The following is a 20407-nucleotide window of genomic DNA, read 5'->3' as shown; positions in this document are numbered from 1 at the left end:
GGGGAGTACTGTGAATGAGACTGAAGTGGATCTAGAGTAAAAATGTGAAATAAGGAGGTACATGGGATAAGGATGGCAGATGCTGGTGGTTCTGATGTGGTGGGGAACAGGGCAGTTTTTCCTCTTGAGGAGGAGTGTTCCTTTGCTGTGAGACAGGCTACAGCTGGGGCAGTGTGAACATTAACACCTTACAGAGCTCCCAGCACTTCCAGTCTCTCACAAGGAGCTGTGGAGAACTGACTTAGCAGCAGTCAGAGCTCTGCAAGTGATGAACGTCCCTGGGATGTGAGCTCTGGGCTCACAGGGAGGGCTGTCCTGGCACTCCATCTGTGGAGCCAGTGCCTGGATAGTCAGGGCAGACTCCTTGGATAACCTGTGCCCAGCTGTTTTCAGGGATTCAAACTGCTGCTCGTGCCTTTGGAAGCATTTCTTTAGCTGTCTCTTGATCAATGTGCAGATTTTTTGGGTAAAACTGGAGCAGGCCTGTGAATAATCATTACATGCCCTTGAAGGCAGAGGACTAAAGCTCAGTCTTTTACCCTTGCTAAATCTAGTTTTGATGACCAGTTAATATCTGTACCTTGATCTTAAGACATTAAATTAATGTTCCCTAACGTGTTTTCCTCTTGAGCCCTTCCAAAAAGGATTTGGTTTGTGCTGCAGCACAGGAATGGCTGGCATGAGGTGGGAATGGCTCTTCTGGTGGGGGGGCCCTAGGATTGCTGTTGATTTTCTCATCAAGCTGTCTCAGAGCTGTGCCAGGTGCCTCAGAGCCCTGTACTGAGTGCTGTGGAGCTTGAAGCTAAGCCTCTGATCAGTGCTGGTCTCTGGGTTTAGTCTGCAGGCAGAACTGGCACTGTGGGATGAAAGCCAAGCTGAGCTCTCCTTGTACACCCACAGCCAGCACAAGTCCTCAGAACTGCAAGTAATTGAGGCTTCATGCCAGGAATAACTCCTTATGTATTGGAAGGAGCTGCAGGATGGTGCTGCCTCATCTCCCCCTCACCCAGAGCCTTCTGCTCCCAGATGCTGCTAGCAGAGTGCAGGAATGCTCCCCAACTGGTTCCATGCCATTGCAGTCAGTGGGGCCAGCAGTGGGTAAAGCCAGGGGTGGGGATGTTCTAATTCCAGGGCTCATCTTTCCATGGGAGCAGCACTTCCCATGGTGTATAGGGAAAAAGATGGGTCACTGGCCTGTGCTGATTGTGGGTCACTAATCATAAAATTACAGAGTGGAATGGGTTAAAGGGAACTTAAAGATCATCTACTTCCAACCCCAGTGATGTGGGCAGGGAAACCTCCCACTGCCCCAGGAAAAAAGGGACTTTGGGAGATTCCCCAGGCCAAATTCCCACTTGTAGCATGAAAACTGCCATTGGAATATGTTATTCAGGGCTGTGTTAGATTAAATTATATATATCTGCTAGGATGGAAACTCCTCCACCTCCCTGGTCCTATTTATCTTCATGGTCTTTACCACAGGAACTTAAGGAGGGAAATTAGGAGAATGTTTTGTGTATTTCTGAGTTGCAGCTTCCCTTCAAGTCTAGGGCAGAGTGTGACAAGGACCTGCTAATCCCTCTGCAGCTGCTGGAGATGCCAGAGGGCCCTTCAGTGAGGAAGTTCCAGCTGCTGACCTCCCCTTTTGTGGGACAAGTGGTGGCCAAGGTGGGGGGAAGCAGCCGGAAGCTCAGCGTGAATGACCTGAATGCCCTGAGGCTCCAGGACTCCCAGGTGAGTTGAATTTACAGATCCATGACAAGTCTGAGGGCAGAAATCACCATTGCCCCACACCTGGGTGACAGAAGGTGCAGAACCTGTGAATGTTTGCCTGAGGGTTTCACCTGGCTAAGTTGAGATGTCTGTGCTGTGGGTACTTGTCAGAAGTCACACTGGGTCGCTCCTGCTGGAGCTTCACTGGCCTGACACCTCCAGATGATGATTTGGACTTGACTGGTCAAACCCTGGTGCAGCCTCACCTCTGATTAAAGGTGCAGAGCAAAATCAAAAGCACAAAATGGGCCCAGCACAAAGTGGGAAGAGAAATCAGAAGTGATGATGACAAATTTCAAACCCCTGAGTGTCTGTCTTGGTGGGCCTGATGGGAATTCCTGTGAGGGATTCAGAATTGAGTGGCATCTAAACATCTTATGCTTCAGGCAGGCAAAGAAAGGAATCTGCAAGGATGACCCCAGCTCTGATGGGAATGGCTTGGATGCTGATGAATCCCATGTTCAAGTTGGGCTGATGTGCCCTCTAACAGAGGTTGTAGAAAATAAGTCACTTGTATGGAAACAGCCAGAGGTTTTATCCCTGGAATTGTTCAAAATCAGGTTTGATGAGGGCTGAGCAACCTGGTCTAGTGGAGGTTGTCCCTGCCCATGGGTGGGGGTTTGGAATGAGATGAGCTTTAAGGTCCATTCAAACCCAGGTCTTTCTAGAATGCTCTGATCCTTTATGGATCATCAGCACATGCCACCTCTTTTCTCAGGTTCATGGGAAGAACTTGTACCTGGCATTTGTGGCAGCTGAAGGTCCCGTTGGACCAACTGCTGAAGACACAGCGCTGCAAAGAGAGGCTGCTTGTGGGGCACACTGTCCTGCCCAGGGACAGCAAGGACAGGATGTTGTTCCACACCCTCATTCTCAGGATGAGGAGCTGCAGGAAGCCCAGCACCCAAGATCTGAAGCCCCAGAAGCAGCAGAGGGTCGGGGCAATTGGCTGCGCATCCACTTTGGCATGTTCGGCAGCGTCCGCGCAAACGAGTTCTCGAGGGCAAGCAGAGCCAATAAAAGGGGAGACTGGAAGGATCCTGTGCCCAGGTATGTCCTCTTTTCTCCCAAACTAAATCTGTGTGGGAATGGTCTTAGCCTGGATTTTCTCTGATAATTTTTAAGGCATGAGTGAATGTGGGGTGTGTTCAACCAGAGAATCCACAGTGGAATTGTAGGATGCATTGTGGGGATTTTAGTACCAGCTCTGCTAGGATTTTGATCTTGATGAGAGAATTTTTAGGATGCCAGGCTGAATCATGCCCTAAAATTGCCAGTTTCTCCCTGTTATGTGTTTTTTAAAAAGCCTTGGATAAATAACAAACATCTCATATACCTGGAATCACAGGCTGGAGTGATGCTGTAAAAGGCAGCAGTGAATTGAAAACATGGCTAAGGTTTGTGTCCTGTATCCCACTGGAATTGTACAGAGCAAGGGGAAACCGCTTCCCAGAGAAGCTATGGCTGCCCTGGAAGTGTCCAAGGCCAGGCTGGATAGGGCTTGGAGCAACATGGGGTGGGGGAAGGTGTCCCTGCCCATGGCAGGGTGGCCCAAGATGATCTTTGGGTTCTCTTCCAACCCAAACCATTCTACGGTTCTATGATTCTTTTGAATTATGACTTTATTTCTACACAAGTTTTTTTTAGACACAGTTTTTTGTGCTACTTTTAACATCCATTTCTCTGATTTGTGGGCTGTCCTGCTGAAGGCTTTGTCAACCAGAGTCACAGGGCAGCTGAAGGAAAAGCTTTCCCCCAGCTGTGTGGGTTCACCACCAAGCTTCATGGCTGCAGTCATTTAAGATGCCACCTTGCCTTGAGACAGTGGCCAGCTGCAGAGTATAACAAGTAGTTCAGAGATGTTTTTGATGAGAGACTCCAACTTCTCTGCTTCTCCCAGGCTGGTTCTGCACTTTGAGAGCGGAGGCTTCCTTGTTTTCTACAACTGCCGGATGCTCTGGTGCTCCTCTCCCAGGGCTGATCCTGCTTCTGACATCCTGGCTGTGGAATTCCACCGAGGCCGGGCGCTGCGTGCCCTCTGTGCACCCGATCCCATCTGCTACACCCTCCTAGACCAAAGATATTTTTCAGGGCTGGGTGAGTTCCAGGGAATAGGGGCAGAAGGAGAAATGGAGGAAGGTGGGTGGGATGTCTACAGATGCAGAAGTGCATGTCTGGGCAGTTTGCTCTTTAGTTTAAGAGCTTCTGGTTGATCTTCAAGGTCTGTAACAACAGTAGAGGGAAGAGAACCTCTTCCAGTCCAATCCCAGCTCTAAGTCTACTCTCTGGATGCCAACTCTGGTACAGGGAGTGGTGTTGCTGGCTGTGCTCCTTGAGGCAGAAATCACAAGTTAGAGCCAGCAGCCTGTATTACCTTGATTAGAAATATCCTTGCTGTCTCCTTGTTTCTGGCCCCTTCCAGGGAACATCATCAAGAACGAGATCTTGTACCTGGCCAGGATCCACCCGTTAACACCAGGCTCCCTCTTGGCTCTCTCAGACCTGGAGCGTTTGCTGGACTGCGCCGTTCAGTTCAGCTCTGAGTGGCTGCACCACAAACTGCGTGGCCAAGGGCTGCACCCCCAGGTGTACCAGAAGGAGCAGTGTCCCCTGGGGCATCCCCTGATGAAGGGCACTTTTGGACCCTCGGGTGGCTTCAAGAGACTGACGTGGTGGTGCCCTCAGTGCCAGCCTGCGGTGCTGCCAGGGGATGGGGACCCTTCCTCAGTCACTGGGTGATCTGTCCTGCAGGGTGCTGGGTGGTCTCTGATCCGTGCTCCTCCTTGTCCTAGAAGGTTTCTGTGGTTTCTTTTAGGCTGTTGAGTTTGGCCCTTAGGGAGCTGGCAGAGTTATATGCTCAGTGGAGGTCCCAGGTTCCCTGAGTGGCTGCAGAAAGGAAAAAGTGGCTGTCCATGTTTTGTTTTTTTGTTGTTTTTTTTTTTTTTTTTTGTCACAGTGGCACCACAGTGTAAAGAGTTTGACTGGGTCTGATGTGCATTGGTCACCTCGTTCAGGTGGCAGTGGATGGGAAGTGTGAAGGGTTAAGCACGGGATTGCTGTGGTCTGGTGACCCTGTCCCTTGACCCCGGAGGAGTCAGCAAAACAGAGGATATCCCTCTGTCTAAGCAGCTTGATTAATTAGGAATTAAATAATCCTGCCTCTGTTTGGAGCTGAATACCTGTGTGCTGGGCTGTGACTGGGTGTGGTTAAACATGAGGGGCTGTTCCCATGTAATCTGACAGGAACAGCTCCCTCCTCCTTCCACATCAACATGCACAAAATATACGTCAGCAGTGCTTGGTGGAGCTCATCTCTGCACCCACAGGTTTCAGCTTTGTGGCAAACTGCCAATTCCAGATCTTGCTGTAAAAATTAAAAAAAAAAATTACAGTGTGTGGCAGCATTGCATAAAACTCAGGATCTCCAAGGAAACCTGAAAACAGAAAGGTTTGGAAATAGAGCTGTGTCTCTGTACACCAGGTGGGAACTGCTGCTGTCCTCCCTCCCTGGATTTGAGTTTATTTTAGTAATAAGTTGTTGACTTGAGCAAAAAAAATAAAAGCTGGAATTAGAATCAGTGATGTTCATCTCAAGTGTGTCCTTTCTGGCAGTTTCTTGGTTAAAAACTGGGGTGTACATGGAAATTCCAGCTGCCTGGAATTGGTTAACAGCTGCCTGTTGAGGATGGTAGCAGTGACTTTCCTTAGCTGTGTAAGTGGTCTCATCAATGGGAGCTGGATTTAAAGATAGATTGCAAATCAGCTGGGAATACTGGAGATAAACACCTCTGCTGTAGGCAGCTGCTTCCTAGGCAAGACTTGCACAGCCTCTCCCTTGGGAACTGCAACACCTTTGAGTGGTTGCACGTTATGGGATTGCTGAATAAATGAATTAATGGGGTTATGGGGCCAAAGAAGGTGGTTAATGTCCCTTCTGCAGGCCAAATGCCTGTCCAAAACAAAGAATCATAGAATATCCTGAGTTGGAAGGGACCCACAATGATGATCAAAGCCCAGCTTCTAGAAGAAAACAACTCACAAAAAAAACCCCAAGAGCTGAATCTTGCACTTTGAAGGATGGGGATGGAGCTGGGCATGTGTTGGGTTCTCAGCACAGGAAGGGTGTGGACTGTGGAAGCGAGTCCATAAAAGCACCATGGAGGTGCTCTAAGGGCTGGAGCCTCTCTGCTATGGAGGCAGGCTCAGACCTGGGGCTGTCCAGCTTGGAGAAGGCTCCAGGGAGATCTCAGAGCCTCTTTCAGTGCCTGGAGGGGCTCAGGAGGGCTGGAAAGGGACTTTGGACAAGGGGGAACGGCTTCATACTGCCAGAGCACGGGGTTAGATGGGGTACGGGGAAGGAATTCTTCCCTGTGATGAGCAGGTGCGGGCTGGGATGGAATTCCCAGAGAAGCTGTGGCTTCTCCACCCCTGAAAGTGTCCAAGGCCAGGCTCGACGGTGCTTGGAGCAACCTGGGATAGTGGAAGGTGTCCCTGCCATGGCAGGGAGTTGGAACTGGAAGGTTTTCACGCCCCCTTCCCACGCCAACCCTCCCGCATCTCCATGGCGGCTCCGCTCCCCTCACGCTCACACGAGGGGGTTCGGGGCCACCGACTCCTTCCCGCTCCGCCTGTGCCGACGCGCGCCTCAGCCAATCAGCGCCCGCCTCCGGCCGTCACACCAGCCGCGCCACCTTCCTATTGGTTGTCGTTGCCCTGGTGCGAGCGCACCTTCGCCAATCGGCGCCGCGCCCGCCCCACCGAGCGATGTGCCGAGCGCTGTGATTGGCTGCGGGGCGGGGCTGGAGCGGCCCCGCCCGTGCCCGGTTAAGCGGCGGGTTGGGGGGGGCGGCGGGAGCGCGCGGCGGCGGCGGGGTCTGAGCGCGGCCCCCATGGAGCTGCTACGGAAATGGCTGGGCCACCCCGAGGACATCTACAACCTGCTCCGCTTCAAGATGGGCGGCTACCGCGCCGTCATGCCGCGGATGGACACGGTGAGCGGCGAGGGATGCGCGGGCGGCGGGAAGAGCTTCGCTGTCGCCGGTGCGCGGTGCTCCCGGTGTGGAGCGGGGCATGGGAGGAGGAGGAGGAGGTGGGGGGCCTGTCATGTCTGGGCGCAGATACGGTGTTGCCGTGGGTGACCATCTCATATCCAGCGTGTATAGGACTTTGCCCGGCTTTGTGCGCCTTGTGTGCGCCTCGGTGCTTCCCGGTGGTACCGGCTCCGGGCATCCTATTGCATTGCTCGTACCATGTGTGCATCCTACTGGTTCCGGGCATCCTGTGCATTGGTGCATCCCACCGGCTCCAAGCATCCCTGCTTTGCCCGGTGCCGGTACCCTGCGAGCTTCCCACCGGCTCCGGGCATCCCTTGCATTGCTCGGTGCCGGTACCAATACCGGACATCGCAGAGCCCCGGTGCTACCGGAGCATCCCGCAGCTCCAGGCATCCCTTGTATTGCTCAGTGCCAGTATCCTGCGAGCATCCCACTGACTCCGATCATCTCACGCTTCCCATGCATTTCCCGGTGCCCATACCCGCATTCATCCCCCCACCTCCGAGCATCCCTTGCATTGCTCGGTGCCGGTACCCTGCGCGTATCCCCGGCGCTCCGGACATCGCACGGCCCCGGCGCTGTCCGTACATGGCAGCGTCTCCGGCCACGGCACGGGGCGGGTTAAGGGGCGGGTTTCGGGCCGGGGCGGAGCGGAGCGGCCGCAGCCCCCCAGCGCTGCCGCCCCCATGGCGGCCGGCTCCCGGGCCGTGTCCGTGCTGCGGCGGACACTGACGCTGTCCCCGCCGCGGAAGCCCCCGCGGGCAGCGGGCCGGCGGCGGGGACAGCAGCAGCCACAGCAGCAGCGGCAGCGGTGCGGAGCCCCCCCGGCCCCGCCGCCCGCCGCCCCCCGGCTCCAACCCGCGGCCCCCGGCCCGCTCTGCCCGCAGGACTCGCTGGGATGTGGCCTCCGAACCTGCTACCGATACCTCAACCAGACCAGCCGCAGCTTCGCCGCCGTCATCCAGGCTCTGGATGGAGAGCTGCGGTGAGCGGGGGACACCGGGGGGACACGGGGGAGGGGTGCGGTGACCACCGGCACTGGGGGTTTTTGGGGGGCGGTGGGTAGGGTGACAACCCAACAATGGGGATCCTCGGGAGGGAGTGGGTGCAGCTGTCCCCTGGAACCCCCTGGTGATGGTGGGGGTAAATTTCCTCCCTGGGAGCTGGTGATGGAGGTCGTGATGGTGGGGGTAAATTTCCCTGAAAGGTGGTGATGGAGGTGGTGATGGTGGGGGTAAATTTCCCTGGGAGGTGGTGATGGAGGTGGTGATGGTGGGGGTAAATTTCCCTGGGAGGTGGTGATGGTGGGGGTAAATCTCCTCCCTGGGTGGTACAATGCCACCCCAACACTGGGCATCCCAGGGAACTTAGTGGCCCCCCAGTTTCAGGAGCTGGTGGGTGTGATGCCCCCCCAGTACCAGAGCTGGGCCCATGCAGTACCTACCCCCAAACTCCGTCTTTCTCTAGTGGAGCTGCTGGGACACGCTCCCTCTCCCATCAGGAGCTGATTGGGCTTGCTCAGCTCAGCCCCACCCCCGTGCAGCAGGACGTGGGGATTTTCACGTCCCAGCTGGCTGTACCACATCCCCCCTGTGCATCACATCCCTCCCCAAACTGGGTCTCTGGGCTGAGCAGGCTGTTAGACACAGGGCCTGGCACTCTGCCCCGTGTGACACCCTGGGAATGTGTCCTGGCGCTGCCAAGGCTGGCGCTGGACAAAGGCTGGAGGGAGGAGGTGAGGAAAAACCTGGGGCTGACCGAGGGTCTGGGCCGTGCCTGGGAGGTGCTTTTGGAACCAAATGGTGCAGTTGTCACAGGGGGTTTGTTGCACACCCGTTTTTTGCTGTGCAGATTTTGCTGCCCTGTGCAGAAAAGCTTCAGACAGGAATAGTAACAGAGGATGTAAATAAAGCTCAGCTGGCCAAGGGGCCTCATGCCATGTAATTATTCTCCATATAATTCCCTATATTCATTTGACAATTACTGATTTCAGTTTTTAAATCCCCAGTTAATTCCAAGATGGGTTGATGATCAAATTTAGGGGTTCTGGCAGTTGTTGCAGACACATCTGATGGCTCTGATCTGAGCAGTTGCAGGCACCAGCCCGAACACTGGGTGGTCTGTGGGGTTTCTGAGCCCTGGTTTGGCATTTTGGATGGTGCCCCATAGCTGTGTCCAGTGTTTATGAAATGGTATTTGCAGCCTGGTTGACAGGAAAGGCAGAGAAGTTCAGTGGTTTGGCTCAAATTGCATGGAAAAGTACGAGTAGGGCCAAGAATTAAGCTTTTTATTTTCCATGCTTTTTCTGTGCAGGAATTAAGAAAAAAAATTAAGAAAACACTATGAAACCTGTTAGCAATGTGTCTGCCCTGTGCTTGCCTCAGACTTCCTGCAGTTTTCTTTGTGTTTTTTGTCCTTTAATCCTTGCCCTACAGCTGTGCAGGAGGATCACCCCTTCAGGGCACAGAATTTCTGCCTGGCATCCTAAAAATGCTCTTGCCTGATCTTTGTAACCCAGGTTGGGCAGGGATGGTGGTTGGATTACAGCTGGCTCAGTAGTGCATCAGGAGAGACTCATTTTCAAAGCCCAGGAGTTCTGTTGGAGAATTTAGGGATGAACAAGGGAAATACAAAATAGTGAGGATAGAGAAATAGGTAGAGCCACAGCCTTACAGAAGGAATTAATTTTGCTGGACCAAAAAAAGTGCTTGCATTGATGTTGACCCCTTCAGGGAGTTCAGCTGAGCCCCTGTGGTTACAGACAGGCATCCCAGAAGGGCTGCTGGAAAATGGGGAACTTCTGGAGGAGTGCTTGGGGCAGTGGCCAGACAGGGTGTTGGTAGTTGAGCTGAAATGTCTGGTTCCTCCTTTCTGTTTTTTTTTTGTCCCCATGGACCATCTGTTTTGCTGGCCAGAGCCCTGTCCATCTCATTAGTCCATGGTTGGGGCATTTTCTGGGAAGGTGGGAGGCTCAAAACTGCAGCTTCATCCACAGCTGAGCCAACAGCATCATAACTGCTGGTGGAGGAAAGGATTCTGATCCAAGCTCACAGCTCCTCTCCTGGTGATGGAGAGGAGAGGAGGGATGCTCCTGCCTCTCTGCTGCCAGTTCCATGCTCCTGCCTGTCTCTGGAACTCCTCAGGATCTATTCCTGAGGGTCCAGCACAGGCTGTATGTCCTGGCAAGGAGAAAGGAGACCTCCTCACCTGGGCAGGAGGGAGCTGCAGCTGACAGGGCTGAGCTTGAGCTCTGGAAGATCCAGACTTGTCCTTTGCAGCTGTTTGCTTCCATTTGTGTCACAGATCTAAATTCAGTGTGTGATGGAAGCTGGGGAGGCAGGGTACCCTTCCCTGGCCAGGCAGGGTTTTGGTAGTTGAGCTGAAATCTCTGATTCTTCCTTCCTGGCTTTTTTTTGTCCCCATGGACCATCTGTTTTGCTGGCCAGAGCCCTGTCCAGCTCATTGCTCCATGGTTGGGGCATTTCTGGGAAAGTGGGAGGCTCAAAACTGCAGCTTCATCCACAGCTGAGCCAACAGCATCATAACTGCTGGTGGAGGAAAGGATTCTGATCCAAGCTCACAGCTCCTCTCCTGGTGATGGAGAGGAGAGGAGGGATGCTCCTGCCTCTCTGCTGCCAGTTCCATGCTCCTGCCTGTCTCTGGAACTCCTCAGGATCTGTTCCTGAGGGTCCAGCACAGGCTGTATGTCCTGGCAAGGAGGAAGGAGACCTCCTCACCTGGGCAGGAGGGAGCTGCACCCAGGACAGGGATGAGCTTGAGCTCTGGAAGATCCAGACTTGTTCTTTGCTTCCATTTGTGCCATGGGTCTAAATTCAGTATGTGATGGAAGTTTGGGAGGCACATAAGGTCTGGATGCAGAATTGAGGTTAAATAAGTGTTTTAACTCTGCTGGGTTCTGGAATTACTGCTGGCTCTTCCCTGGGCATGATGCCCATGTGAGAGCTGCCTCTGGGATGGCATTTCCAGGTTCTGCTCTGCCTTTCTTGGTGGCTCCTGGAAGCAGATTGGAGCCTTGGGCACTTGCATCCTGTTGGATGAACATTTACAGCCTGGCTGGAATGGAAAAACTCAGTCATGCAAAGGAACAAGAGCACGAGAGCTGCTCATGTGGTTTGACAGAGGTGTTAAATACCCTTCTAATCAAGGAAAAATAGCCAAATTTAACAGAATTATTGGCTCTAAGAGCAAGTCAGTTTTCCCTGGGTGATTGTCATTCCAGGAGTACAGCACTGTCACCTGGTAATTAGCATTTAAGCAGACCAAGCTGCTTTCCATTTGTTAAACAATTAATAAATGCCTCCTCTTCTTGGCATATATCCCTGTGCTCATGGAGATCTGGGGATTATTTTATATAAATCCTGGAGTTGCAAACAGCATTTCTTGCCATCAGGACTTGGTTTTTTGTGTTGGGGTTTTTTGTTTGTTTGTTTGTTTGTTTGTTTGTTGTTGTTGTTTTTGTTGGTTTTGTTGTTGTTGTTGGGTTTTTTCTTGGTGGTTTTTTTTTTTGTTTGTTTGTTTGTTTTTGGTGGTTTTTTTTTTATTGTTTTTTTCTTTAGCTGGAGAAATGTGGAGGCAGGGATGGGGAAGGAAGCAGGGATAGGGAAGGCAGGGGTGGTGGCTCTCCAGCAGCTTCCTGCTGGGATGCTGGGACACATAGGCTGTCTCCAGTGTCTTGCTCCTGGACATATAAAATACAGGGTGATTTTGGCTCTTTCTGCCAGTCCTAATGTTCCTGTTGCACAGTGTGACCCCTTTATTTCCCCCCAGTGTTGGGGGGGGGAAATATTTTACCCCAACAGGGTAAAAAGTGTGCAGAGAAGAGGGAATGATGGGGAAAACCTACCTGTTTCCCCCCCCTTCCCTATTTGACATTGGCATTTCCAAATAAGCTGACCTTGGGCTCTGTCCTCTGGGTCCAGGTGAGCGCTGGCCTTGCTTGCAGGGTTGGATTTTCCCTGCTCAGGGAGCTCACAGGCCTGACCCTTCCCTGATACATATCTCAGAAACCCAAAAATCATGCTGTAGTTCCCTGATACACATCTTAGAAACCCAAAAATCATGCTGTAGTTCTCCTCATGAGGGAAAATCCTGGATTTCCTATGGATTCCTGTGGATGACATGAGCATCCCCTTGGATGTCAAGGTCCCGATGCTGCACGAGTTCCACTCTCATCTCTATCAGCCAGACTGGAAGTACACATCTGAGAAACACATCTTAGAAACCCCAAAATCATGTTGTAGTTCCCTGATACACATCTTAGAAACCCCCAAATCATACTGTAGTTCTCCTCATGAGGGAAAATCCTGGATTTCCTACCCTGGCTGGTGTCTTCCAAAGGCACCTGGCAGTGCCAATGTGTGACACACTGAGCTCAAAGTGCCTCTGCTGAAGGCAGCTGCTTGTCCTGCCTCCTAGGCACCCCCAAGTAAAAGTTTACTGGTTTTTCTCCCTTTCCAGCCATGCAGTCTGCATCTTCTACCTGGTTCTCCGTGCCCTGGACACTGTAGAGGATGACATGAGCATCCCTTTGGATGTCAAGGTCCCGATGCTGCACGAGTTCCACTCCCACCTGTACCAGCCAGACTGGAAGTACACAGAGAGCAAGGAGAGGGACAGGCAGGTGCTGGAGGACTTCCCAACGGTAAGGCAGCCTCCTCCCTGCTCCTGGTGGCACCTCTGGGTGCCTGGCTGTCTCCACGTGGTGCCTGCAGAGCTTGTTCAGTGCCACAGAGCTTCCCAAGGGCCCCATCACCTGCCTGTGGGGCTGGGTGCCAGGCTGGGGTGAGAAATTCAAACATTGTGCAATGCTGTGGGGCACAGGGGATCTGGCTGTGGAAAAATTCCAGCTCTGGAAAGTGTCTTTTTGCCTCCTCTGCTGGAAGAGCAGATGACCATTGTCTTGTGGAGAGAGGTTTGGGGTTGTTACAGTGAATTGTATTTGTGGGGTGTTCTGATGAAGGAAGGAATGATGAATTTGACTTAATGTTTTTAGAAGGTTAATTTATTATTATATTATATTATATTATATTATATTATATTATATTATATTATATTATATGGATATTTATAGAATGCTAAAAAGATAATAATGAAAACTCGTGGCTCTTTTCAGACTCTCGACACAACTTAGCACTGATTGGCCAATGAGTCAAAACAACTCACACCAGAAACCAGTGAAACAATTACTTGTAAATAGTTTTTAAACACATTTCATATAAACAAAACAAAAGTTAATAAGAGAATTATTGTTTTGTTTTTTTTTTTTTTTTTTTCTCTGAGGCTTCTCAGCTTCTCAAGAGAAAGCTCTTAGGCAAAGAGATTTTTCAAAAAATGTAAATGTGATACCTGTGTGCACAGTGGGAGGTGTCCCTGCCCTCTGGTAGGGCACAGGGTGGAATGAGATGAGTGTTAAGGTCCCTTCCCACCCAAACCATTCCACAACTCTGTGATAAAAAACAAAAAGCAGCCTCACTGTAATTAGTAACAATATTGTGTTGATTTCTTTTATTATTGAGCTGATTTTTAGGATTTTTTTCATCGCTCTGTTTAAGAAAAAAATGTAATAGTTCTGGTGAGGAACATCTAATTTTCAGAGGATGTTCTGTTTTGTTCAGGTTTTTACGATTTTTAATTTATTCTGCCCTTTTCAGGCTTTCCCTAGCAGTGGGAATGGGGTAGTTGTTTGGAGAACTGAGGTGTGTTGGGAGTTCTGATGCTCAGGTTTGGAGTGTGGAGTGCTATAGGGGGTGTCTGTGTTGGGAATCTGGGTAACAAGAATGTGGGTAGGGATACAGTAGGTAAGACTGTGGCTTGGCTTTAGAGGAGCTTTTGAGAAGGTGTTTGTGGCACTTTGCTGTTCTCTCTTGGTGTATATGTTATTTATTGTAGCAATCCATGCTCAGGTATGATTTTAATAATTTTTAATATTTTAAAAGAATATTTTAATAATTATTCTAGTAAGGATAATTTTACTTAATATTTTGATGACTATTTAAAAATATTTTAAATAAATTTTTAATATTTTAATAAATCAATGCTCAGGTATGATTTTATTAATTTTAATAATCATAAAATTGTAGAATCATGGAATTGTTGGGTTGAGTGGGACCATAAAGTTCATCCCATTTCATCCCCTGCCAAGGCAGGGACACCTTCCACTAGATCAGGTTGCTCCAAGCCCCATCCACCCTGACCCTGAATTTTTTGGGGGGCATTCACAGCTTCTCTGGGCATGCTCTGCCAGTGCCTCACCACCCTTACAGTGAAAAACTTCTAATAATATTTCCTAGAGGTGCATTTGCAGGCTGTACTCCTCTTTGAAGGGGACTGAAGCCACAGAGGCAGAAGCAGAATGAATACACTTATTTTACAGACAAACCCTTATTGCACAAAACCCCTGGGCTGGCTGCAGTCCCCCACTGATGGAGAATAAAGCTCAGCACAGTAAAACATGGTGCTCCACAGTTTTGGGAAAAGGAGGATGCACTTTTTAATATTTTTTTTTTTTCAGTCTGAGAGTGATGGAGACAGTGCAGGTGTCCCTGCCCATAGCAGGGGGGTTGGAACTAGAAGACCTTCAAGGTCATTTCCAACCCAACCCACTGTGAGATTCCATGGTCATGTTACTGGACATGCAGTAGGAAGATTTCACACTTCCCTCACTGCTTGATGCCTTTCCAGTTGTGCCAAATGTGCGAAGCTTGAGCCGGAGAGGCTGGGGAGAGCAGAGCACCAGAAACCTCCCACGGCTCTTTTCCCGTGGCTGGTGTGATGGAATGCTCTCAAATTACAGAGGAAAACAGCTCTGTGTACCAAGTGCAGTCAGTTTTGTCCTGCAGCTCCCAGATGATACCAGTCCAAGGCCACAGAGCCTTCCCAAAGATTCTGCTGTGTCTGATCTCCTGCCAGAGACCATCCTGTTTAGACTGGGAACAGGCTAAGCCTGAGCTCCAAGGACCTTGAAACAGCTCAGGTTGAGGGAGTTGTCCCAGATCTCCAGCCAGGGCAGGATTAGAGCCTGGTAAACAGTATTTTTCTGATTTGTTAATAAATGTTGAGCTGTACTGGTTTTTTTTTTTCCTTCCTGAACACTCTCTTTCTGTTTTTACCATGCTACAGATCTCCATGGAGTTCAGAAAACTGTCCAAGGTCTACCAGGATGTGATTTCAGATATTTGTCACAAGATGGGTGTTGGGATGGCAGAGTTCTTGGAGAAAAAGGTGGATTCTCAGCATGAGTGGGACAAGGTGAGTCAGCCCAGACAGAGGAATGGAGTCAGGGTTGGAAAAGCCCTCTGAGATCATCAAGCCCAACCATTCCACCATCACTGCCAAGGCCACCACAGAACCGTGTCCCCAAGTGCCATATCCACAGGTTTTTTTGAACATTTCCAGGTAGGGCCCACCTTGTCTCTGTGGAAGGAGTAGACAGACCATCCCTGTTGGGAAAAAGTTTTTCCATTGGAAAGCTGAGACATCCCAGGGAGAGCGTGCATCAAATGAACTGTCAATTGCTTTTTGTAAAACTCACTGTGGCAAACAGGCAGCTCTTTGTAACTGTTCCTTTTATCTTGTTTTTTTCTTCCCCTCCTTTCCCAACTTGGCACCTCCTTGGCAGTATTGTCACTACGTTGCTGGGCTGGTGGGGATTGGCCTTTCCCGTCTCTTCTCTGCATCAGAGCTGGAAGATTCCATCGTGGGGCAGGACACAGACCTGGCAAACTCCATGGGCCTCTTCCTGCAGAAAACCAACATCATCCGTGACTACCTGGAGGACCAGATGGAGGGAAGGGAGTTCTGGCCCAGAGAGGTGAGGAAAAACCTCATAAAATTGCTGCTGTTGGCTGTACATCTTCTTGGCAATGACACTTCTGATGACAGCTGGCTGCAGCTCTCTGGGTACAGATGTGGGGACAAGGTCACCACACACTGCCAAGAGCTACTTAGGCAGCTCTTTCTCCTCTCTGCTAGGTTTTCTGTAGGAATGAGGGAGGATGAGACTGCTTGAGATCCCAGGAGGGTACCCAAGATCTCCCAAAAAGCAGGATCAGCTTTGCCTGTGCCTGACATGACATCCAAAAATTTTTCTCCCTTTTTTGTGGCTCAGCTGTCTCACAGAGCATTTCTTGATGTGTGACTCACCTTTTCCTTGCCCTCCCTAGGAAAGATGTGGAGATGAGTTTCACCTTCCTCCTTTACCATCTCTTTGTGTGCACCAAGGCCACTGTCACGTCCCCACAGCCCGCCCTTCCTGCTTTTCTTTACCCCACCAAAGCTCCAAGGCTGTTGTGTGGGGGTTTTTTGGTGGCTCTTGTTGCTCTCCCAAGACCTACTGTCTCTCTGATGACATCAATGCACCCTCCAGCTCAGGAACACTTATCTTGGTGTTTAGGTTTGGAGCAGATATGCCAAGAAGCTCTCAGACCTTGCCAAGCCAGAGAACATCGACGCGGCCGTGCAGTGCCTCAATGAGCTCATCACCAACGCCCTCCACCACGTCCCCGACGTCCTCACCTACCTGTCCCGCCTCAAAAACCAAAGTGTCTTCAACTTCTGTGCTATCCCCCAGGTGAGCTGAGCTTCCAAGTGGTTCCTCACCCTCTGCAGCCCAGCTGGTGAGGAGCTGGAGGTGAAGGAGGTCCCGTGTTGTTGGTTTTTTGCTTATTTCTTGGCTCCTGCCGTTTCTGCTGTTGTTGAGGTTGTGGCTCCACTCCATGGGTGTCACTGTGGACAGGGTGAATCTTTGGCAAGTTCCTTGCAGTGCAAGTTTGCTGTCTCTCCTCAGGTGATGGCCATTGCCACGCTGGCTGCCTGCTACAACAACCAGCAGGTGTTCAAGGGGGTGGTGAAGATCCGCAAGGGCCAGGCCGTCACCCTCATGATGGATGCCACCAACATCCAAGCTGTCAAAGCCATCATGTACCAGTATGTGGAAGAGGTAGGCTCAGCAGTTTGTTTTCAGCCATTTCTGGCTGTTCCTGTCCCTGTTTTTGGGGTGGAATTGGGAGTACATGGAAATCTGTTAATTTTATCCTTGGCTCAGTGGTGGTGGGGAGTGGTGATCATGATGTGGTTTTGGCTTGGACCAAACTGTGCTTGATGTGTTCCCTTGAATGTTCCCTGGGTCTGGGTGTGTGTCTGGACTGGGGCCAGTGGCATCCTGGCCTGGACCAGCAGTAATGGGTGACCAGGGCAGGTCCCATCCCCTTGACCCAATTCTGGGGTCAGTTCTGGGCCACTCACAACACAAAGGACATTGAGGGGCTGGAGCATGTCCAGAGAAGGGAATGGAGTTGGGGAAGGGGCTGGAGCACCAGGAGTGGTTGAGGGTGCTGGGAAAGGGGCTCAGCCTGGAGAAAAGGAGTCTCAGGGGGGACCTTATGACTTCCTGCTGACTTCAACGTCCTGTGGAGATTAAAAGTTCACATGGAAAGTCAACTGGTGGGGGGTTTTATGGGAAGAAAACACCGCCCTCCCCAAAACCCAATTCCAGTGAAGGCTATTAAATAAAAATACTTCACTTCTGCAGCAGGGAGACCCCAAACCATGGGTTATTAGAGCTGCCCTTGTGAACTGGCCAATCTCATGTCCCACGGCAAGGGACAGTGACACTGCAGGGCTTTAACCCAGGAGAGGGTCTCTGCTTGAGCCCACCTTGCTCAGGCTCCTGCAGAGGAGTATCTCAGAAAGCCATGAGAAGAAAACCAACCCCAAATGCCCCAGAATCAGGTGATGATGTGGCTGTTCCAGGCAGGAATGTTCCCACCGGTGTCCGGTGGGCCAGACAGCGAGTGAGGATTGCAGGGTGGGAACCCCTGATCCCAGTAACACCACTGGTCCCAGTAACACCACTGGGACTCGAGGGATCATGTCCAAGGCCATGTGGTCCATGTCCCATCATGGGGTGCCCTCAAGAGGCAGCTTGGCTTAGTGCACTTCCCGAGGGAAGTGGGAAAGGGATGGACCCCTGTGACCGTGTTCAGGGGGAAGAGACAAGGAGCTGACTCCATGTTTCAGAAGGCTTGATTTATTATTTTATGATATATATTATATTAAAATGACATTAAAAGAATAGAAGAAAAGATTTCATCGGAAGGCTGGCTAAGAATAGGAAAAGAAGGAATGAGTAACAAAGGCTTGTGGCTCGGACAGAGAGTCCGAGGCAGCTCACTGTGATTGGCCATTAATTAGAAACAACCACATGAGACCAGTCACAGATGCACCTGTTGCATTCCACAGCAGATAATCAATGTTTACATTTTGTTCCTGAGGCCTCTCAGCTTCTCAGGAGGAAAAATCCTAAGGAAAGGATTTTTCATAAAAGATGTCTGTGACATCTGGCCCCATCCAGCTGTCCCTTGCTTCATGGAGCTCCACCACCGACATCACTCTTGGCCCTCAAAACTTCAACCTTCTCCCATTTTCCTCCCTTAAACTCCCTGTGCCACCTTGAAATTTGATATCATGTGCTGGCAGCACAGCCTGGCTGAGAAGGAGAAGGAGGGAGTGCAGCAGGGACACGGTGAGAAGTCGTGGGAGTTCTGGGCAGGCAGAGCCTGAGATTTTAACCCTTTTCTTGAATAATGGAAACCTTAAAAATACTGATCCTCCTGGATCTGAATGAGAAGAGAGATAGAGATGAAATGGAGGAGGAAATGGGCAAGTGTGATGAAAGTTCATGCAAGTGAAAGATGTCGGAAGAGCAGAGAAGAATCTTAGGTGGGAGGAGGTGATGGAGTGGCCTTTGTCTGGACTTTTCTTGTACAGCCATGGACAGAACCATGTTTCCTGTGACACAGAGACTGCATTTAGGGGGAGGCAATGGCTTGGAGCTGAGAGAGTGCAGTGATGTTATGGGAGTGAGCAGAGACAACGGGTGAGGAGGGTGGTGGTTGGTGCCCTCAGTCTTCAGTGGAGGAGAAGATCTCTGGTTTTGAGACCCCTCGGCCCCAGGGGGTGAAATTTAGGCAGGACAGGTGTCCCAAAAGTGAGAGACTGTGCTCTTTTTGGAATGAGACAAAGCATCCTTAAAAGGAAAACCCTAGAAGCAGCTCTGGTCCATGTGCAGTGGTGAGAGCACTGGGCATGGAAGGAAAAGGTCACAGTGGCAAATGATCTCTGGGCAGTGCCACGAGTGACAGGGAAACACACGAGGTTTCAACTCTGTTTCCAGGGGCAGCCTATGGCACAAGGGGGACTCCTCACTCCTTGATGAACTGAGAATTGATTATCTAAAGGGTGGTGATGGACTGAGAGTTGGTGATCTGAGGGATGGATGTATTGGAAATTTGGCGGGGGGAGGAAGAAATGTTTTTGGAAGGTTTTCATTTTTCCCGTGTGTTCCTTTTTACATCTAGCTGTAGTTTAGTTAATAAACTTTTCTTTATTTCTAAGCGGGGAGCCTGCTTTGCTTATTCCTGGTCGCATCTCACAGCAGACACCAGGGAGAGAGTGTGTTTTCATGGGGGCACTGGCATTGCACCAGCATCAGGCCGTGACAGAGCCCTAACTCCTCCTCCCTCCTCCCTCCAGATCTACCAGAAGATCCCGAGCACGGACCCCTCGTGCCACAAGACGCAGCAGGCGATCGCCGCCATCCGCGCCGCCAGCCTGCCCGGCGGCCCCATGGCCTCCCGCCACCACTACTCCCCCATCTACCTGTCCTGTGCCATGCTGCTGGCAGCCCTGAGCTGGCAGTACCTCAGCACCCTCTCCAAGGCCACCGAGGAGTACGTGCAGGCAGGGGACAACTGAAGGGCCCTGGCCGGGCGGGGGGAGAATGGTGGCAGGCGGGCGGCAGAAGGTCCCCTGCTGTGGGAGTGGCCCAGCACTGGGATGGTGACATGGATGGGACACTGGGGAGCTGCAGCCCCCTGGGGTGACAGTGTGGCACTGCTGGACTCCATCCTCGCTGCCCTTGCTGGCTGCAAATGCTGACTGGAGTCTTAGTGTTTGGGGTTGAGTGGTTTTTTCCCCCCCTTCTTTCCTGTTTACCTGAATATTTTTGGTGATTTATTTTTTGTTTGTTTTGTTTTGTTTGTTTTGTTTCCATTAGGATGGTTTGAAATAGAAACTCCAGTTGTTTCTTTTCTTCCTTGAGATTTGAGGCATCTTTCCAGGTCAGAGCTGAGCAAAACCCCTGAAGGTTTTGCCTCCCTTTCTTAGGCAGCCTCTTCTCCCTCACCTCTGGTGCCTGCTCCATGCTGGAAAGATGCTGCTTCAGCTGGGAGAGGACTGTGCTTCCTTATCCAAGGAAAAAGCTCTGGCCACTTTCTGGCCCTCAGTGATTGGCATCCTGCAGCCTGGAAGCAGGCAGATTGTAGCCACATTTCTGTTGTGCTGAAGGATGCTGAAATGAGCCCTTTTCATGTTAAATATATGAGAGGTGAGGTACTCTGTCCACCTGAATGTGCCCCCAGCTGAAAGGCAGCTGTGCAGCTGGGACAGATGGCCCCTGCAGTGACACAGATCTCGTTTCAGCAGTGGGGAAATGGTTAAAATGAGAAAGGAGCTGCCAGCACAGCCCTGAGCTCATAACCCCAGGCCTGACCCCACAGCAG

The 20407-nt window shown here is 51.1% G+C and overlaps 2 protein-coding genes across 2 annotated transcripts; both read left to right on the top strand.

The window, feature by feature from the left end:
• The first annotated feature begins 1596 nt into the window (after window positions 1–1596).
• Window positions 1597–4512, top strand: NEIL2 (nei like DNA glycosylase 2). The gene is made up of 4 exons (XM_071447617.1): window positions 1597–1734; window positions 2492–2823; window positions 3674–3870; window positions 4196–4512. The coding sequence occupies exons 1-4, from the start codon at window positions 1597–1599 to the stop codon at window positions 4510–4512; spliced, it is 984 nt and encodes a 327-aa protein (XP_071303718.1).
• A 2090-nt stretch (window positions 4513–6602) lies between these two features.
• Window positions 6603–19867, top strand: FDFT1 (farnesyl-diphosphate farnesyltransferase 1). The gene is made up of 8 exons (XM_071447571.1): window positions 6603–6764; window positions 7715–7812; window positions 12306–12489; window positions 14967–15095; window positions 15466–15657; window positions 16240–16416; window positions 16633–16785; window positions 19380–19867. The coding sequence occupies exons 1-8, from the start codon at window positions 6663–6665 to the stop codon at window positions 19599–19601; spliced, it is 1257 nt and encodes a 418-aa protein (XP_071303672.1). The 5' UTR covers window positions 6603–6662; the 3' UTR covers window positions 19602–19867.
• Window positions 19868–20407: the final 540 nt, after the last annotated feature.

The sequence above is a fragment of the Agelaius tricolor genome, unplaced genomic scaffold (genome assembly GCF_023055355.1).
Source record: "Agelaius tricolor isolate 1412-34295 unplaced genomic scaffold, bAgeTri1.0.p SCAF_1, whole genome shotgun sequence".
Lineage (NCBI taxonomy): Eukaryota > Metazoa > Chordata > Aves > Passeriformes > Icteridae > Agelaius > Agelaius tricolor.
Note: the sequence above shows the minus strand (reverse complement) of the source record. Positions and strands in the feature narration are given on the sequence as shown.